Genomic DNA, 19,456 nt, shown 5'->3' with positions numbered 1-19,456 from the left:
GATTGCCTCTATTATGAGCGTAAGTTCTTCAAATTTAAATGGCAGTATATAGTCGCCACGGCTGCATACTTAACTATGCTATTTAATATGCGGAAACTGTAAAAAAAAAATGACAATAGTAAGGTGCGCACTACTCCGCCCGGACGGTATATTGGTTTCCATTTTTTTTATTTATTAAATGTCACATTGAACATTTCTTAGTAATATGCCCGAAGTCAGAAGTAAGAGCATAAAAGCCCATATAGGTACAAAAAAATTATAACATATTATTTTTTTCTTTAGTTTCGCAAGTTCTCAGAGGTAAAATGCTTCGGGAATAAAATTTGCTTATCTTAAAGGAATCCAAAAAAAAGATGTGGCTTTTTGATGGAGGAACGCTTATTAGGGTGGCCCTTATTTCGTCGTTTTACTTCATAACATAAGCAACTACGTAATAGCAGATCAGAATTACAATGGATTTATGTATGGCAATGGCAGTGCCGACGCTAAGTTTGGTTACTAATAATTAGGTACATAGTTAATACATAATTCTGACAGCACAACCTTTTGTTTCTCATTCCTTGAGACAGACGGCAGATAAATTTTCTTTAGCAAAATACCTACCTTTTTAATCTCTCTGTTCCCAGATTGCCAAATCGTGTTAATTGTTTTGCAGTAGTTTCTTTATTTCTAAAAAACTATCTGTTAATCTACATTTTGATCAAGATTGTATTGAAACATATCAATCATCTTTCCAATATTTTATACAACACGTAGCTATTATAATAATTAAGCTCTCCATTATTTTTTATAATTAATTGCGCCTTTATTAATTTGAAATCAATTATTTAATTAATTTAAATATACCTACTCTAATATGGGGCCTCAATGAAAGTGAGTGCAAATTTATGCATACGTAATAGTAATAATGCGTCGATACTGGGTATAAATACATAGGTAACACTGAAAGTTCTTAGAACAAGAGCTCAGACTTCATTTTAAGAAAAAAAATTTTTTTGTTGTTCGGAATATTTCATTCTGTTGTGATTAGTTTTTCATGATTGCTGGAAATCTTCTGTCATAATTTTATATATACTATATAGGCTCTACTATAGCTTTAATAGCCAACTAGCAAAGTTACGATAGGTTTCAGTTAACTGTTTGTAATTGGTATTATACACAGCGACTTCCCGACCCGAGTTAACATAGAAGTTGTGCGGTTTTCATAAAAAAAACTGTCAAAAAGTTCCATCTACGTACCCATATGACATCGTTTGGTATCCCACAATTTTCATACATTAAGAGCTTAGGGATAATACGTCGTATACGGTTCATGGAGATTCAGGATGATTCCATTCTTAAAAAACATGAAAGCTTAAAAACTACTGTTATCTCTACTCTAAAATATTTCAGTGTGGCCCTCGTAAAGTAGATCGGGTATTACATGCGTGAAATGGCTGAAGTATTATTTTTGGCGTAAATATAGTAATATTGTCACGAATAGGTTCTACACGGGATTACGATAATTGTCACAGAGCACGTGCTGTTCATAAATAACATGAGATGAGTGTGTCGAGACGGGCGTGAAGTGGGGGCCGCGGAGCGTCGAGGCGGCGCGGCGGCGCGGCGACACGCGACGGCGCCGCTATCATTGCGTTCGCTTTAACGCTACGCGGCTATATCTTTATCGAAACTCTCTTTACGTACGCCCGGAAAACAGCTGGTACTGTAAGCAACCACAACATAAAGCGATTAAAATCCAAAGCGCGTGCGAGACTGGAGTAGTGCCGGGCTCGCGGCCGCGACCCGCGGCGCGGCGCGCGCCTCCGCCTGGCTTCGGCCGCGCGGCCCCCGTCCCTCCGCTACGCTAACTACTTACCTATACTAACACTTATACTACCCCTAACACATGCCAAATCACACACTGATTACAAACGCATTTTCTGCCGTAACTAAACAGCTGATACATTCGTTAATAACTGTAGTTTTGTTACCTTTATTCCATATTGTAAAACAATGTACTGTTGTGTGTAATGTATTCGGTAGGTAATTAGGGGTAGTCTCTAATTGAGGTTTGACAAGTACGGGATGACAGAGCTGACGGGTTACAAAGCTGCTACGCTATCTAGAGCAGGAACAAAAAATATTCAAGACAAGTTAGGAGTGAGTATAATAAGAAAATAATATTAAATTCTGTAGATTATTTGTATGTTAGATTTATTTATACGGTCACAATTTACATGAATTAGTAGTTTTCCGGACGTAGCCTAAATAGGTGAAAATCATCAACTGTTGACACCAATAGTATGAAAAGAATAAAAAGAAGAACTAACAATCTCATGCCAATACATCAATTAGTTTTTCCATTTGTGTTAACGGTGAAATATTGTCATTTTGGCCACACTCTCTGGACGAATATATTTTTTACTTTTTAATATGGGTCGCATGTGTGTCAATCGACTCTGTAGGTACATATGTTGTTAGTATTCATTTAAACATAACAACAACGATCTTCGATTACGCGACCAGAAGACTTCTAGTACCTACTCCAATTTGGTCAGTTTGTATAAATTAAATATTTACATTTCTACAAAATAATATAAAGTTTACTGTAATTAATACAAAGCTTATAAAACAAACGTGTACATATCTTTATAAATCACATAGATATTACGATACCTGATCTCAAAAAAATCAGAAAATACTAACATTTACTTGAAGTAATAAACTACAAAGGTTTGTTTGCAGGCGTAAATAGGGGCACTAAAAAGCAAACAAATAAAAAAGTTGGCGCAATAAATTGATATTAAAATAATTCGGGTTAATTCACTATTAAGTAATTGCGACTGATATGTTACTAATAGGTAAGTACCTTACAAAAATAGGTCACTGTACTACCACGGGCTAATGGGCCATACAAAAATATTAGTTAGGGGTAAATCCAGTTCTATATTAAATTGAACAAGGAGCTTTCATTTTGTACCCCGATAAAAGCTGTAGAATCAAAACTCATTGCATTTATAATTGTTGCTTAAACTGACGAGTAAGTATTTACCGATGGTTGATTGAATGTCCAGTGGCTGTACAATTTGGAATATGCTGATAAGTACAATATACTTAATTGGTTCCTTCAATTTTAATCTCCGTCCGTGGTAGTTTTACTTATTATATATTACACCTATTTATGCGTTATCGATGTAATATAGTATTTTTCAAATAGCTTGGGTACGGTGATAGCAAACGAAAATTATACAAAATAAGTATTGAGATGACAGCTGTCACCAGATCCAAGCTATACTTGGTCAACCAGATCTTGGCAGTAGAAAAAGGCGGCAAATTTGAAAAATGTAGGCGCGAAGGGATATCGTCCCATAGAAAATTTGAATTTCGCGCCTTTTTTTACTGACAAGATTTGGTTGACCAGCTATATGTGAAAAACACTATAATTATAATGACGGTACATCTTCTACAACAGGATTAGGGCATCAGTCTGTTTCTATCCAGCGGTGTCAAGAAGAATGAAAAATGTTATTTGTAATATGACAATTTCTCCTGTTTCCTATGACCGCAAAAGCCGGTGTCAGCGCCGTGGTATAAGTTGGTAAACACCTAGTTATTAACGGGACTAAAGCGGCGAAGTCATTCAAATTTATGGGTTATTCCCACTAGTTACCACCAAGTTGTTACCAGTGGTAACTACTGGGAATTTTTTTTCCCACCTTTTACCACTGGTAACTACTGGGAAAATTTATTCCCAGATAGATAGAGTTAAATACTAATCAAAACAGTATAAATAGTATAGTATAAATCAGGGATGTTGCGGATGCAGATTTTTTGACATCCGCGGATGCGGATGCGGATGCGGATATTTAAAGGCTCACATCCGCGGATGCGGATGCGGATGCGGATGTCAAGATTAGGTACTTAGAAAACGTCAAATATTACATTTTTAGTAATTTTTTATTAAAAAAACCGAAACGTTTAGTATTTGAGCAAGAATATAGGTGCGTTATATTTAATAAACAGTAACTTCGCCGACTTTTCTGGATCTAGACGATTTCGTTATAGGTAATGACCTCAGATCATAGAAGGTACTAGATAACTGACGGAGGCGTGGCGCGTGTCGCCGCAACATGGTCAGGCTGACCATTTTTCTTTCCGCCGTAAGACAGTCGCAATTTAGCTGTCGTAGAAAAATGTGCTCGTCAATTTACGTAAAATGCCGGTTTGTAGCGTTGTTTCGTGTAGAAATAGGAGTGCTTAGGGATCATGGAGTTACATACCACATGTGAGTACATTTTTTTTACGTATTAGTCAATAAAACAACACATTTTAACAAATAAATCCAGTGACATATGATTTTACTGAGTCGGACCATTTTGCCAAACAAACGCGTGGCAATTTGAATATGCATTCTACATTGACGGCTTAGCATGGAAAACTATTTGTAGTGTGCTAGGCAACGGCACAATGCATTAAGCCGCTAACGATATCCACAACGGCATTATTGTTTCTTGGTACGACCGCAAACCGGTTCCCTTCTTTCCGCAAGGAACTAGAGTGGCGCTCGTACATAATTGAGGTTTAAGCGTTATCGATAAAAAATATAGGTATAGAGTGTTTATTATTATTCGTATATGATTTTAAAGCTTATTTAATGGTGCATACCTAACTTACAATATAATTTAACATATTTTCTTTCTCAGTTCTTCATAGCTCTATGTACCTAATATTCGGATTCGGGTGACGAAATATGCTATAATAAATTATGTTCATTAAAAAATACAATTGTAACTATTTTATTACTTTAACACTGATTTTTACTCCTTTTTGTGGAGTTTAATTTTTCACAATCCAGGCGACTGTTCGCGTCTAACGACAATCCAAACAATATAAACAAACAGTAAATAAAATCGTTACTAAATTTTATACCAATTATGTTAGGTACGTTTTGATAAACATATAACAAGCTTTCGAATCATTGCAATTTTTTTATTAAAAGCTTTGTATTACATTCTATCAGTAGAAACCTTTGTGACAGAACTTTATGGACCGAATAATATTATAGGTACTTACCTTAATCGTACCTTAAAAATCTTAGGTCGCAAATAAGGTCAAATGTTTAAAGGTGTATAAATTAAGTCAATGGCAATTATTACTTAAAATAGTTTAATGCCAAAACAATAAAGTCATGTTTAGAACATAATACAAAATATCGATAGCTGTTGTAAATTTATCGACTTGTCCTACTCTCTAGCGTCGCCGCTCTTGTCCTTTACCCCGCGCGGTTCGGCCAATCACAGCGCGTGAGTTGGTTGTCTGGCCACGCCCTCAATGATGTGGTGGGGCACAGTTGGAGACACCGAGTCTCGTTGAAATTATGCTTCGTTATAAATCTCCTTACTTCTATGATCTGAGGTAATGACGAAATTACCTAGCACTTACGCCGCCGCTAAGACGTTCCTGTACCGACTTGTTCGACATCCGCATCCGCATAAGCTCCGCATCGATTTTATGCGGATGCGGATGCGGATGTTGAAAATAATGCGGATGTTCCGCGGTTGCGGATGCGGATGCGGATGTTCGCAACATCCCTGGTATAAATATCGAGTGATTTAATAAATAATTATAAGTCTATTAGTGTTTTAGTAAACTGCCTTAAAAGTGACCAAAAATATTGAAACAGTTTAACCGGTACTAGTACAAAAACTATAATATTATGTAAGGATAAATGTAATAATCCATTCAGATTATTTCTCAAGTGATTTTATTAGGTAATTCTAATTCACTATATTTATACTGTTTTTATTAGTATTTAACTCTAACAAAATTTTGGTGGTTATATACATTCCCAGTAGTTACCACTAAACCGAGTTGGTGGTAACTACTGGGAATATTTTTTCCCGGTAGTTACCAGTGGTAAAAGGTGGGAATAATTTTTCCCGGTAATTACCAGTGGTAAAAGGTGGGAAAAAAATTCCCAGTAGTTACCACTGGTAACAACTTGGTGGTAACTAGTGGGAATAACCCAAATGTATCTACTGGACTTTGCGTAGGTACCTAATACTAATACCTTCACGCTAACTTAACTTTCTGAGAGCCTCTTATTAAACGTAAAGCGGCGAAATGACAATTTATTGCTTAAACAGAAGAAATTAATAGATTTATCTGTTTCTGTTTGAGTATGTATCATTAAGGAAATTTCGAAATTCGAATAAGTAGTTATATTTTTATATATCTACCTGCAATATTTTCTATTAATATAATTTACTCTTTGGTAAAGCAATGTAATATTTAGAAACAAAGTAAAAATTCGACGTGCAATCTTAAAGAACAGTGGATGTACAACTGATATACCTACCTCAGCTTTGTTCCGCTAGCATTTTAAATTCTTTTGTCAGTTGAAGTAGAATTGAAAATGATCTAGCGGCAATTCTGAAAAGTTTTTGACAAAAGTCGACTAGATAGTTGGCTCGCTACTTACTTCCCCAATTGCAAAACAATAGCTTTTCATAAGCTCAAATTAATTCAATATCGTTTTAACTAAAGTTCATAATTTGGTGTTACTCTTTAGACGATTTGATTGCAGGATTTTCCGTACAAATACAATATTTAGTTAAATATATTTTTCTCTTAATAGGGACTTCTATAAGTTCCAATATCATTAATTTAGTAACTTAATAAATAATTTAAGGTAAACTTCTTCCTTTGGCACATTTTTTTAAAAATTTGGAAACATTTGTACTCAAAGGAGTAACGAACATAAATAGTTTCTAAGGTTTGACCGTAATGGTTTATTCCCTCTAATTTCAGTAGTCTCTAATTGTTTTCTACAACAATACCATATCACAGCACCATTATCATTTTGCTGTATGTATCATATCAGCATGGTAACTTTCTGTTCAAACTTTCGATATACTTTTTATGTTTATTAAAATTGGACATTTTACACCATTTTAAAATTATATATAATCAACAAACGAGTGATATGTCCACATTATTCTGATTAAAGCTTACAAATTCCCATTATACTGCAAAATTACTTTTAGAAATTAAATTAATCTAATCAGATAATCAATATTAATTTTACATCAAAAATAACATTGAACTAAAGGTATAGTATTTTTCTAAAAAGTAATAGCAAATAAATCTAATATGGTGTTACAACATCAATATTTGGAAACTACTAAACACTGAGGGGTCGGACGGGGATTGCCGTTGCAGGCGCCTGCTACGGAAGCTTCGGGCGGCGGGACCGCGTGCGCAGCCGCGGCGGCGCGCGCGCACGCTCGCTCGCGCCGAAGAGACGCTACAGCTCGCTAATTTGCTCCTACTATACTATGACACTAAGATGAATTCAAGAGTTGCACATATAACAAACGTTTACATCCTGAATGGTATTCTTTCTGGGTAACGTCTCTTCGGAAGTGCCTAGTTAGGTACTTATGTGTCGATCCTGACGATTTTAACGCGTCAGTGTAATATTGAGCGACGGGCATTTCCTGACAGCGATGGCCGTATGTTGCAGCGCGTTGTAGCCGGCACTGGACGCGCCCTGAAGTGCACCCCAGTGCGTGGGCAACTTGTTGTGCACGGAACTTGAGGAGCCGACGGGCAAGTGCCTTACCATGCCGCTGCTAAGCTGCTGCAAGATGCCGGATCCCTGCGAGCCACTCAAGCACGCCGACGGCCGCCGTGACCGGATCGACTGCATCGATGACGTCAGCAGAAACGGCACGCTGGACGACGTATTCGGCATAGACCCGCCCTATATGAACACACAAGCTTCTTTATCATGACGAAATTTCAAAAATATTTAAATAATAGGCTACAGACGCTATCAAAAATATCACTGTAAAGCGCTTGATATGTAAAGCACATATAAAAATAAAATACAAGAAGACATACGAAAACAATACAGAATGCTAATAATCATAGTATAAAAATCTGCCCCAGCCCTGGCCGGCCGGCCCCAGACCTATGGTCAGAGCCGCCTCATGTATGTGACCCTTGATCCAGCCACCTTGCGTACCTCTTTAGGTGTTGGTCGAGACTCTTCGCTATTATTATGCGAACGGGTAGAGTCTATGTATATAATATACCATGACTCTTCTCTTTCCGAACAGACTCTAATATAGTTTGTTGAACCATAAAAATGAAAAATGATATCTAATGAAATTTTTAATAGTAAGTAATAAGTAAATAATAATAATTATAATGAGATTGTACATCCCACGGAAATGTGGAGGCCGAGGCTTCCTAAACGCCAAGGATCTCCACAACCGCGAGGTGTACAATCTCAGGAATTATTTCCTTAACAACGACTGTGGGATGCATCGTGATGTGGTGGCAGTAGACAGGAACCTCACACCGCTCTCCTTGGCAAACGAGAACTGGCGCAAACCTGTGGTACTAAGTACTGCGGATCGCAAGGCGGCATGGGAGAGTAAGGTGCTACACGGGCGGTTCTACAAGGCCCTCACGGGACCCGATGTGGACCTGCTCGCGTCGGTGAACTGGTTACGATTCGGGGACCTCTTCGGAGAAACCGAGGGTTTTGCCTGTGCAATTGCGGACGAAGTAATGATGACGAACAACTATCGGAAATATATCCTGAAGGACGGTACGGTCGACATTTGTCGGGCATGCCGTCGTCCCGGAGAGTCACTCAGGCATATCATCTCCGGTTGTTCTCATCTTGCTAACGGCGAGTACTTGCACAGACATAATCTCGTAGCCAGGATTATACACCAGCAGCTTGCTCTTCTATACGGCCTTGTGGACCGCGAAGTACCGTACTACAAGTATTCACCTGCGCCAGTTCTCGAGAATGGTCGTGCCACGCTCTATTGGGATCGATCTGTCATCACTGACAGGACTATTGTAGCCAATAAGCCTGACATTGTGATAATAGATCGATCGCAACGCCGGGCCGTGCTCGTTGACATCACCATCCCCCATGATGAGAATCTCGTGAAAGCCGAGAAGGACAAGTCCAGCAAGTACCTAGACTTGGCTCACGAGATAACCGCCATGTGGGATGTTGATTCGACGATCATTGTCCCGATAGTCGTTTCAGTGAACGGTCTAAGGTAAATGCAGGTATTAACGCCCCCCTTAAGGCTATTTTAGAATCGACCATAGTTTTTAAGTATACAGGTTGCCCTCAAATATACTTTTCAATTTTTATATGCTAATATTATGTTTATAAAAGGTAATTACAAAGCTACCTTTACCTAAATAAAGGATTATGATGTAAAAATTAATTTATAAAGTTACTGAGTCGATTGTTACTATTGCCGACCCATAATAATGGCTGTGAAGCTATTAACGATTTTTAAGCAGCTATTTCCGATCGTGATAAGCTGATAAGAGAAAGTATGTGCCCAGCAGTGAAACTCATATATATATTTATACATATATGTATATACCTAGGCAGGTGTGATGACATAGTTTCCATAGTGGATTATTTTAAAAAATTCTAACATTTTATAAGGTAAATATTTTATATTTCCAATATGAACGAAAATGTCTAGGAACTTTCACGCATTGCTTAGTTTGGGGAGATTGATCTGTGTCAGTTTGAGTGTGTGTATTTATAATAATGGGTACCTATCGTGTCACAAGAGTAAGTATAAAATTAAATTATATATCTACGATCGGTAATAGCTTCTTATAGTTACTACTATTACCGATTCCTTTGAATCGGTGATAAAATAAGTAATTTTACAGCGTTAAAATAAGAAAACTAGATGATGAAGTGTATGTCGGTAATAGATTTTTAAAAAGACTAATTGTTTGAGTTTATTCGGTCCATAAAAATACTTGCGTTGGTATGTTATGATAATATAAAATAACGCAAAAATTAAACATTACGTTGTGGCCGTTACCGACTTACGGATCGTTGATAGCTGCTACAACTAAAAGTGGTGACGCTATCACCGTTCTATTTTAATTTAAAGTTTTATGGTTTTCAATGCAATTTTTTTGATAAATTGTGATGTTAAAACAAGAATTTATAATTGAATTGATACATCTAGTAATAAAAGGTAAAGTACAGTAGTCAATTATTTCAATAAATGTCTTAAGCAGAAAAGTCACGTACTTACTTGAAAGTACAAGCGCCAGTATTAGATAACCTGCGTCCATGCTACCCGCGCCGTAATTGACGTAATATATCTTTTTTTCGAACCACCACTCAAAATAACGTTAACCTACCCGATACCCAAGGAACAAACGCTTGTAGAAGTCTACCTACCTACCGCTGAAATGGTTCTGGTATCGAAAATACATCTAATTACCTAAATAGATCGGTAATACCTGCAGTTTTTCGAGGGGTCGTTAATAGCTGCGTTTACCTTAATAGCGAAGAGTCTCGACCAACATCTTGAGAGACTCTCGCTAGGTGGTTGGATCAAGGGCCAGATGCAGAAGGCGGTGATCTTGGACACGGCGCGGATAGTCCGCCGGTTCCTCTCTCTGCAGCCCTGACCACCGGCAGCTTGGGCCTTGCCCCGCTGCTGGCGGCACCCTAGGTTAGGTTTTTTATAATATGTTTATAAGTATTTTGTATTGTTTTTGTAAGTGTTTTTGTATTTTATTTTTATATCCATATTATAAAATAACCTAACTTAAGACCAAAAATAAATAAAGAGAATTATAATAATAAACCCTCTATGATGCCTTCAAAAACCGCAAATAACGACCAGCATGAAGATAAACTGTTTTGTTAGAGCAGAGCAGACGTAAGATATAATAAAATTTATCCGATGCTTCGTTCAAAAACGTCCGGTAAAAACGTCTTAACTTTTTTACTGTAGGTATATATATATTTCCTTTGCTTCGATATTTTTTCGAAATACACCAAAAGCACCTTTTCAGACAGGGACGACGTATTTATCGCCATTTTCTGTTCCATAAAATCTTGCTAAGTAACTTTTTTCGTACTGATTAAGGAATCAGTACGAAAAAACATAACAGAGTACATAAGGATGTATACTGGTAATAAATTGTTTATTACGTTCGTTGCTCTGTTCACGGATATAGGTGGCGTCTCAGAAATACCTAGATCACTATCTTAATCGCTCATTGTAGACGAATGCGGGGCGAAACGAACTAATTTTTGCAAACAAAACAAACTGAACTTTCAATAGCGACAAATGATTATTTTTCTGACGCATGTCACGCAACTGTAGTTTGTTTTCAGAGAAAAACTAGAGTCGGCTACAACTAGCAGTCTAATCAAATTGCGTTGTTGTTCAGAGATATTAGACATTTTAATGTAATTATAAAATCGTATTTGTTGTAATAATGAACGAATTATGTATAACGTTTTCACGTATAAGAAATTTGTTGGTTGTAACAAAACATTTTATTTTTATGCTGGTAGTAGTTTACGACTTTTTAACGCATTATAGAGGGTTTAAGACGTTTAAGATGTATATAGATAAAATTATGTAAGGACGCATTTTCTTTAAAATAAGAATACAGTAAGTAGGTAAAAAGATTAAGATTTAGTAATCAATTTAGTGTAGTCAGAATGGTAGATTTTTTTTATCCTAAGTAGTATTCTAGTTAGAACGACTGAATTAAGTAAGGTATATCAAGCGCAAAACAAGGTGCTCATGGATTGCACATCGTCAAGGCTTGGAGTGCATGTTCAGATATTTCAGGCGATCCGATATACTACCTACCAAATTGACCCGTACGCATTTTCGATGTGTTTGCTATTTTATTAGAATCAGGTGCTTTAGGCAGGAGGAGATCCCACAGAGATACCATGAGTTTAGGTACCTACTGCAATTATTTATGGAGATATAAATAACCAGCAACATCTTTCATAATGACAAGTGAAACTTTCATTCACATTAAACATAAAAATGCGAAATGGGTTATTTGACAATTTCTTTGGCTTTAATTAACTAAGAAGTCCAATAACTCTCGGTAAATAACTCAAAAAAGGCATAATTACATACTACTCTAATGTCGAATGATAAATGTTTGCCATTTTATAAATCCACGACAAAAGAAAATAAGCAAGCAATTTTTCCGTTTCAGTCCCTACCCGAAACTGTTAACACATTAACTGTCAGCGACTCGCTAGGGGAGTTCACTGTTCGTAGGCGCTTTTCGCTACATACGGTTTTTCCCGTGTTATCGGCTACGCTCGTAGCGCGTAGCTCGCGCTGGCACTGAATGTGTTAACTTGCAATTACTTTTTTCGAAATCTACAAAAATAATTCAGCCTATATACCTACATCCCACTGCTGGACACGAAAACTGTGTGCTATCCAAAATTATACCTATTATAACCTTTTAGGCGTCAAGACCTTTCAAAGTGTGCTTTTAAGTACAATGGCGTGCGTGTGTCATTTTTATTTGACGATTACTGCATACCTCGCAACCGAGATAGTCTGAAATCTGTAGCAGTTGTACGTCAGGGTTATCACTACTACGTATAAACTAAAGTAAAAAAATTTTTTTCTTTGTTTTCAAACACACCAATATTTTCAAGCAATGAACATTCCATGTTAATATTTGAAAGAAATGCGAAAAAAAACGTAATGTTATAAACAAAATAACAGATACATTGAATTGCAGCGCATCTAATATTGATATTGACCTGTTAATTTATTTTATTTGACAGTAAATTAAACCGGGTTATATCGGAAGAGGGTCAACAAGCTTCTCGATCAATTTTACTAAATCTTACATACCATAAAGTTAAAGCAAAATGGTTCATCATAATCGCCAACCCTGACACAAAACTGTCATATGCTACGGTTTTGCTAATTCCGTTGCGGGGTATGACGATTAGCCATAGAATTAGAATAGACAAGAACAACTGTCAATCTTCAAAAGTGCGACCAAAAATGAAATGCAAGTGTGTGCGTAAATTGTCTATGTGAGATCAAAAATAGTGATGTCATGTTATAACATATTAATAATCTGTCGGTGTTTGATTGCTTTATCGACTACTTTTTCAAATGTGTTATTTTAAACGTTAAAATTCTACGACATTATGATGTATAAAATACACTGCGTGCTACTGCGTGTGCTATCAAAATCGTTACAGCCTTATCTTAGTCTAACTCTGTGTTGGAAAGTGAAGTTTAAATTTACTGCTAAACATCTGCACCTTCAAAAAGGTATAGCAATCATTATTTGAAGTCGGTTATAAAGGTTAATATCTTAATTGGGAGAATCAACTTTTTCTTGTCACTCGTTGCCATGGTTACGTTCACCTGGGTCACTCTTTAAAACCTGATTTTTAGGCATTTAAATTCTCCAAACACGCTTTATTGTGAAACTTATAAACCCTTTCCATTGAGGGTCGTCTACCAAGCGTGTCAGAAGAAGGTGGTGGACAATGTCTTCTAATCTAACAAACTATGCTGCTATTGTCTCTTGGGTGACCGGACAGAATAACAACAAGAAATAGTTGATCCACCCAATTATGTCTTGTGAAGAAATGATTACATAGGTAGCTATTAATATACCGACAAGTTATCGATACTGTCATCTGAACATTTTGTCAAGCCCTAGCGTAAAGTAACAGTTTGTTTTTACACAAAATATTTTAAATTATTGAGTAATATGATAAAATATTAGCACACAAAGGAAGAAAAACTTATAATCAACTGTATAAACCGGCTTCTTACACTTTTTATTTTATTTAATTTGACAAAATATCGTTAAGAAAATTTCGTTAGGAATATCATTATTCCTCTGAAATGAATATTTGCTAGGTTTATTTGGCCCCGTGACACTGAAATCCGGTACACTACAAGACACTATCTTCATTGTATTAGTTTATCAAATAGTTTTCTTCCGAATTTGTGTATATTTTTCAAATTGAAAATTACGGTGATACGCTCTTGGCCGTCCGCGGCCGTCGTCAAACTCAAAAATGGTCACGTTTTCTCATTTGTAGTCTGACTCTTTCGCACTCATGCGATGTTCATATACGTGATGGCTTCCCTTTCGCACACTTCAGCTGTCTGTCAAGCGCGAGCGCGACAATGACAGGTCTGTGCGATTAGCAGTGAGCCAGTGTTGTAAGGTGGACGTGGAAATGTAACACAGTTTATTCACCTTTATTCAAACTTGCACAGCTTAAACAATTTCAAAACATTGAATATAAAAGAACGTAGAGCTTTTAAGATAATGTTAAATACTATACGTGCAGTGAACTATTTTGAGTATCTGCCATATGCACAAATATGACATAAAATTAGATGCATGCTGTCGCAAGTGATACAAAAACTTAACAACTAAAAAGTTAATTTCATTATTACAATTTGATTAATTGTTAATGAACACATTCGATCACTCGGCCGACTCTTGCAACGCAATTAGTAGAGTGTAACTACTACTCGTACATGCCATTAATTTAAATCGTAATCACTTTCAGCTTTAGCGTACGGAAGCGTGTTGGGTTTATGGAAATTCTTGTGATTCAGTTTGCTTACTCGTTAACAGCTACTTACACTACGAATGAATCAATAATCCACGGAGATGTTGCCGCCAACCTCGGTTACTTTGACTGCTCAGATAATGCCTTGTACGGGCCTAAAACCTATTTGGAATCGTTTTAGCAGAACTGTTCTTAAATCTTTTTTGATATTGTATGTGATCATTTTATATACTTGGTCAACCAGATCTTGACAGTAGAAAAAAGGGGCAAATTTGAAAAATGTAGGCGCAAAGGGATATCATCCCATAGAAAATTTGAATTTCGCGCCTTTTTTTTACTGACAAGATTTGGTTGACCAGCTATATTTATTGGTTCTCTATTATTACTACTCGACTTGACTTTTATTGTCGATTTACCTTAAGTAGGTATATTAGTTACTTAAATGCCATTTCACGACTATTCGAGGGAATTTGATGGATTGGCAACATCTTGGTGTAACATTTTTATGGTTAGTTATTCTTATGAGGTTAGAATGATCAGCCGCTCCCGATGTGTCTCATTATCCAAACGACTCAGTTGCGAAAAGGCAGAGAATCGAAAGGAATTAGAGCAACAGTAGGGAGGCAGAAAATATGACGAGGATCGTCGTAGATGTTGCGGCCCGTGAAAGTGAAGTGGAAACGTAGGGAAGCCGTAACGAGGAATATCGTTCCATAGCGGACCCGCAGAGGTTACATTATTCTCCTAAAGACCCCCTACGCGTCCACAACGCCTAGACGGATACTGTGTCTAGAGAGAAACTGTACTCACGATCATGCTCCGTGCAAGCTGCGTAGAAGAACAAACAGCAACAGTGAATGAGACAGCGATATAAATGTTCGGCGCAGAGCCTTACATAAATACTCGGACATTAAAAGATGAAATATTAACTAACGAGTTTGCCTTTCACGAATAACATCAAACATAAACAAGGCGTCCGACAAAGATCATGTCATCTAAATGCATGAGTATTTTCGTCCTTTATACACTTATTTGTAACATATGAAGCCGTTCCAAGATTATTTTGGCATACAAGTATGCGACTCGCATTTTGTGTTGGAGTAACAAGTACTTATTATAACTCTTAATTTACTTTATAACTATGTATTAAGTTCTCAAGATGAAAGTTTCACAGGAACTCCAATTCTTAAAAAAAATCAATTAAGGTGACGTTGGTCAAGGCCGATTATTAAAATATCGATTCAAATTTTCTATTGAAATGTACGTATTTGTGTAATATGTCACATTTTCACTAGTACTTACCTATAAATTACATATTTATAAAACATTTTTTTATTAAGTTCAGACATTCAAAATTGAATTGATATTCTTAAAAATCGGTCTCGGCCTATTACGCCCTATATAAATTTATGGATATTGAGAGATGGTGACAAAACGTTGTGTGGTTACATGATTTTAACTACTCAAGTGTTTATCTACTGATCGCTCAGTTTCAATGCTCCGACAATCTCCAAAACGAATCAAATGAATAAATAAACTAGTATTTTATATTAATTAAATTAAACATAAGCTCATAAGGAAATGCAATTTTGAATCGACAGGCAATTAAATATTATTATCGATGGGTAATTCATTTTATAGTATAATATTGACCTTTATTAAAACCCATTTTATTAAAGTTTGAATCTACTGGGCAATTGCATGGTTTGAGATAAGACAGACAACAGCAGGCGTGCCTATCGCTCATTGTGATAACAGATGATAGCATTCAGTGTGGAACTAGTCTCCGACTCGGGCGTTTTGATACATGTAACGTCGAGGCCCTCATGCATCGCGTACATAACAGGACAATTAATTGTACAACCATGCACCATGTTTATTCTCCCTGAAGGTTACATTGCCACAATTGTCTCGCGGGATTGAAGAGATAATATAGCGTATGATAATGCGATGAGAGGTTTAGTGAACGGGCAGATAAAGTTTGTTGCATGATAGAGACGCCAACCGGGTTCGTGCAGATGTACAATTATAATGGCGATGTGAGCGATGAGAAATCTCTCCCTGTCGGTGGGGAAGAAGATACGACCGCAGAAGATAATAGACCACATCAATATGACAAGCCGTTCCATGTCGACATTCAATAGAGGGTTCAGGGAGAGCACGTAGCCAGGCAGGCGTACGCGGTGCATATCACTTACAACGCATTGTGACGCCGACGGGACGGACAGGCTCGAGCCCGAGCCGCCTCGGCCCCTGTACTGGTAGCCCTGCCAAAACCAAATAACCACCACCATCACTAAAACATCGTGCCGATTACCGACACCTGCCTTACCAACCAATAACCAACGGATGCCTCGCGCACTGGCACGTGCGTACTATTCATCACTTAATAGCTCGTGGTTTTCAATTCAACTCCTGATTAATCTCAATTAACTACAATCTAATATCAAGCGAGACTATAGTATACGACATTAAAAGCATTGCTAAATATGCAGTACTTACGGCAGGCGGCGACAAATTAACTGCTGACCCACGACGTTCTTGAGGGCCAATACTGGAATGGCGTCTTGTGGGTAATCCTGAATTACCCCCTGGAGTGCCACCGGGGGACGATGCGCAAGAGGGTGCTATACGAATTTTGGGGGTCATTAGAGTGTTATCAGAGAGGCGACGGTTAGGAAATGCGCTAGCCACACGTAAGAAGTTGTTATCAGCGGCTGTGGAGTTGCTCGATCCAAAGAACCATTGCCCAATTCCAGTACCTGGGGAAAAGTTTACGTTATCAGTGTCGGTCTTTATGTGTTTTAGAGTGTAATGATTAAGCCTGTCTAACAAATATTGGACTTACTCTTGAAGCCGCCACCAACACTCCCCGTGCCGATACTCTGTCCACCGATAGAGTTCTTGCGTGCCATGTCTTCGGCGCTGGAGGTCTTACGCTGCTCTACACGCAAGTTGGGGATGTTGAAGGGGGGTACGTTCATATTGTCGGTGCTCATCTGGTGTCGCAGTGGACGATGCCGCTCGGGACTTGGCAAAGTCAAGCTGTCCAGCTTCAACTTGTAGCGCTGGTTCTTGTCAATGTTGTCCAACATATCATAGAGAATCTGAAATTAGTATTTAATATTACTTTCTATTTTTCTTTATTTATATTTGGGTAATATCAAACTTTAAAAGTCCCAGACAAGTCGCTTGAGACCAATTGACCAATGCTAAGCATTCGACCATTTACCTATGTAGATAAATTATAAAATTACACTATCTCGTTTTTTACAAACAAGATTACAAATACAGGCAAAATGTATTTTAAAAATCTGCCTTGTAATAATAAGGCAATACCTCCATTAGGTTAGTGAATTGATCAACGTTCAACGCTGGATTGACTGTTTGCGGTGCCAGTGATGGGATCATCTTTGTTGCCATTACGTTCGTTGTTAAGCCGAATTTCCTCTCCAAGAGCATTGACTTGTAAAGCCCTGTAATCAAAACGGCTATCGTGATATAGTTATTTTCGATACAAGTGCGAAAAAGAGAAAATTCGAAACGAGTGGCGATAAATTAAAACACGACCGAAGGGAGTGTTTTAAATCGACACGAGTTGCGAATTACCTATTCGCACGTGTATCGAACAACGTTTTACAGTACATATGGCCATTTAAAATTTGACATACACACGAAAAGTGCTATTTTACACACTAGTGCGGAAAAGTAGCCCCATATGCACTGTAAAAATTGTTTAATTAGGAATATGAGACATAATCAGCACAATCATTTCGCAAAGGCAAACATTCGCTAGACATTGCTGTAAATGGTTCGCAGCGCTGTACTTAAATAATTACATCCTATGAAGATGAAAATAAGAAGAAAAAGGCAAAAAGAACTACTTATTCAAATAGCAGTACATAAATAAAAATTAAAGTGTTGGATCCTTCGCTGAAAATTCCATCGATTGCATTAAGTACTTACGGACAACGCGGTTGATAATATCGGGATCGCTCAACCTCATGCTCAGAAGAGTAGGGATCACTTGCTCGAGAATATGATTTCTTTCCAATCTAACTAAAATCTTTTCATAAAATCCGAGGATTAGGCTAATTATCTTAACATCACTCTGATTTTTTTCCAATAGCACTTTAACCTTCCCCAGCACAATTCCATGGAGTGCCTTATCCTCGATGTAATCGGATACGTTCTGCATTGCAATTAGAGACGAAGTCTGTAAACAACCATAGTTATAAGTTTGATGTAGTACCCAAATACGGTGACAGAGAAAAATAATTAGCTATACATTTAGCTAACCTGTATTTGATTAGTGTTGTTATCCAAAGCTGTGTAGAGCATAGGCATAATCTCATTGTTCATCTCATCCTTTTTGCACTTCTTTAAAATTATGTGCAAATTCTCTAAGACCGTGACTGAGGCCTGAACGCTCTTTGGAGAATTCATCAGATTCCTGAAAAAATGTCTTGGATTTTACCCATAGTTAGACTAATCATTTGGATTTGAAGGTTAGAGAGCGAAGTATTGGTTTATTGGTATTTACTTGAGGGTGGGAAGAACATAGTGGCTGAACTCGTCAGGGGTGGCTTCGTTGGTGAGCCAGATGATGGGCTGCAGCACGGCGGCCAGCACCTCGGCGGTGCGTACCTCCAGCTGCAGCGCCGGCCAAACCAGCTGCCAGCGCAGTTTCTGAAACAGACCTCAACTCTTTCATCACTGGTACCTAACCGCTCAGCTAAAAAACATGCATGAAGTTCCACTAGTGTGTGAAATAATATTTTCCTTTGATAACTTTACCCGCTTTTCACCTCCATTGTATTCGTAACTTTTCTGTTGCGAGTTTTCTTTGTTACTCGGACGAAACTAAACAAAGGACGGCTTACTCGTACTTCCTTACAATTCTTACACATTCTAATACCATACCTATATATTTAAGAAGAAAAGCCTAAATAAAAAATCATATAGCTAATAATATCGCTCTGCTCATATATTTTTCCTTCAGATTATTTTTGCTAGTATCTATAACCTATTTTTTTGCTCCGTGACTTGACTGTGAAGTAT

At 37.4% G+C, this 19,456-nt stretch overlaps 1 protein-coding gene across 1 annotated transcript in view; it reads right to left on the bottom strand.

Moving 5' to 3' along the window:
• Positions 1-1,497: 1,497 nt before the first annotated feature.
• LOC134661450 (SCY1-like protein 2) overlaps positions 1,498-19,456 on the bottom strand; it is a 67,156-nt gene continuing 49,197 nt past the window's right edge. The window contains exons 9-16 of the mRNA XM_063517544.1: positions 18,939-19,084; positions 18,695-18,848; positions 18,362-18,611; positions 17,735-17,871; positions 17,244-17,502; positions 16,898-17,157; positions 7,607-7,747; positions 1,498-1,705 (exon numbers count right to left, since the gene is read on the bottom strand). Of these exons, the coding sequence (XP_063373614.1) occupies positions 1,679-1,705; positions 7,607-7,747; positions 16,898-17,157; positions 17,244-17,502; positions 17,735-17,871; positions 18,362-18,611; positions 18,695-18,848; positions 18,939-19,084 (1,374 nt within the window). The 3' untranslated portion in view covers positions 1,498-1,678. The remainder of the gene's footprint in view (positions 1,706-7,606; positions 7,748-16,897; positions 17,158-17,243; positions 17,503-17,734; positions 17,872-18,361; positions 18,612-18,694; positions 18,849-18,938; positions 19,085-19,456) is intronic.

Source organism: Cydia amplana, chromosome Z, assembly GCF_948474715.1.
Source record: "Cydia amplana chromosome Z, ilCydAmpl1.1, whole genome shotgun sequence".
Taxonomy (NCBI): Eukaryota; Metazoa; Arthropoda; class Insecta; order Lepidoptera; family Tortricidae; genus Cydia; species Cydia amplana.
Note: the sequence above shows the minus strand (reverse complement) of the source record. Positions and strands in the feature narration are given on the sequence as shown.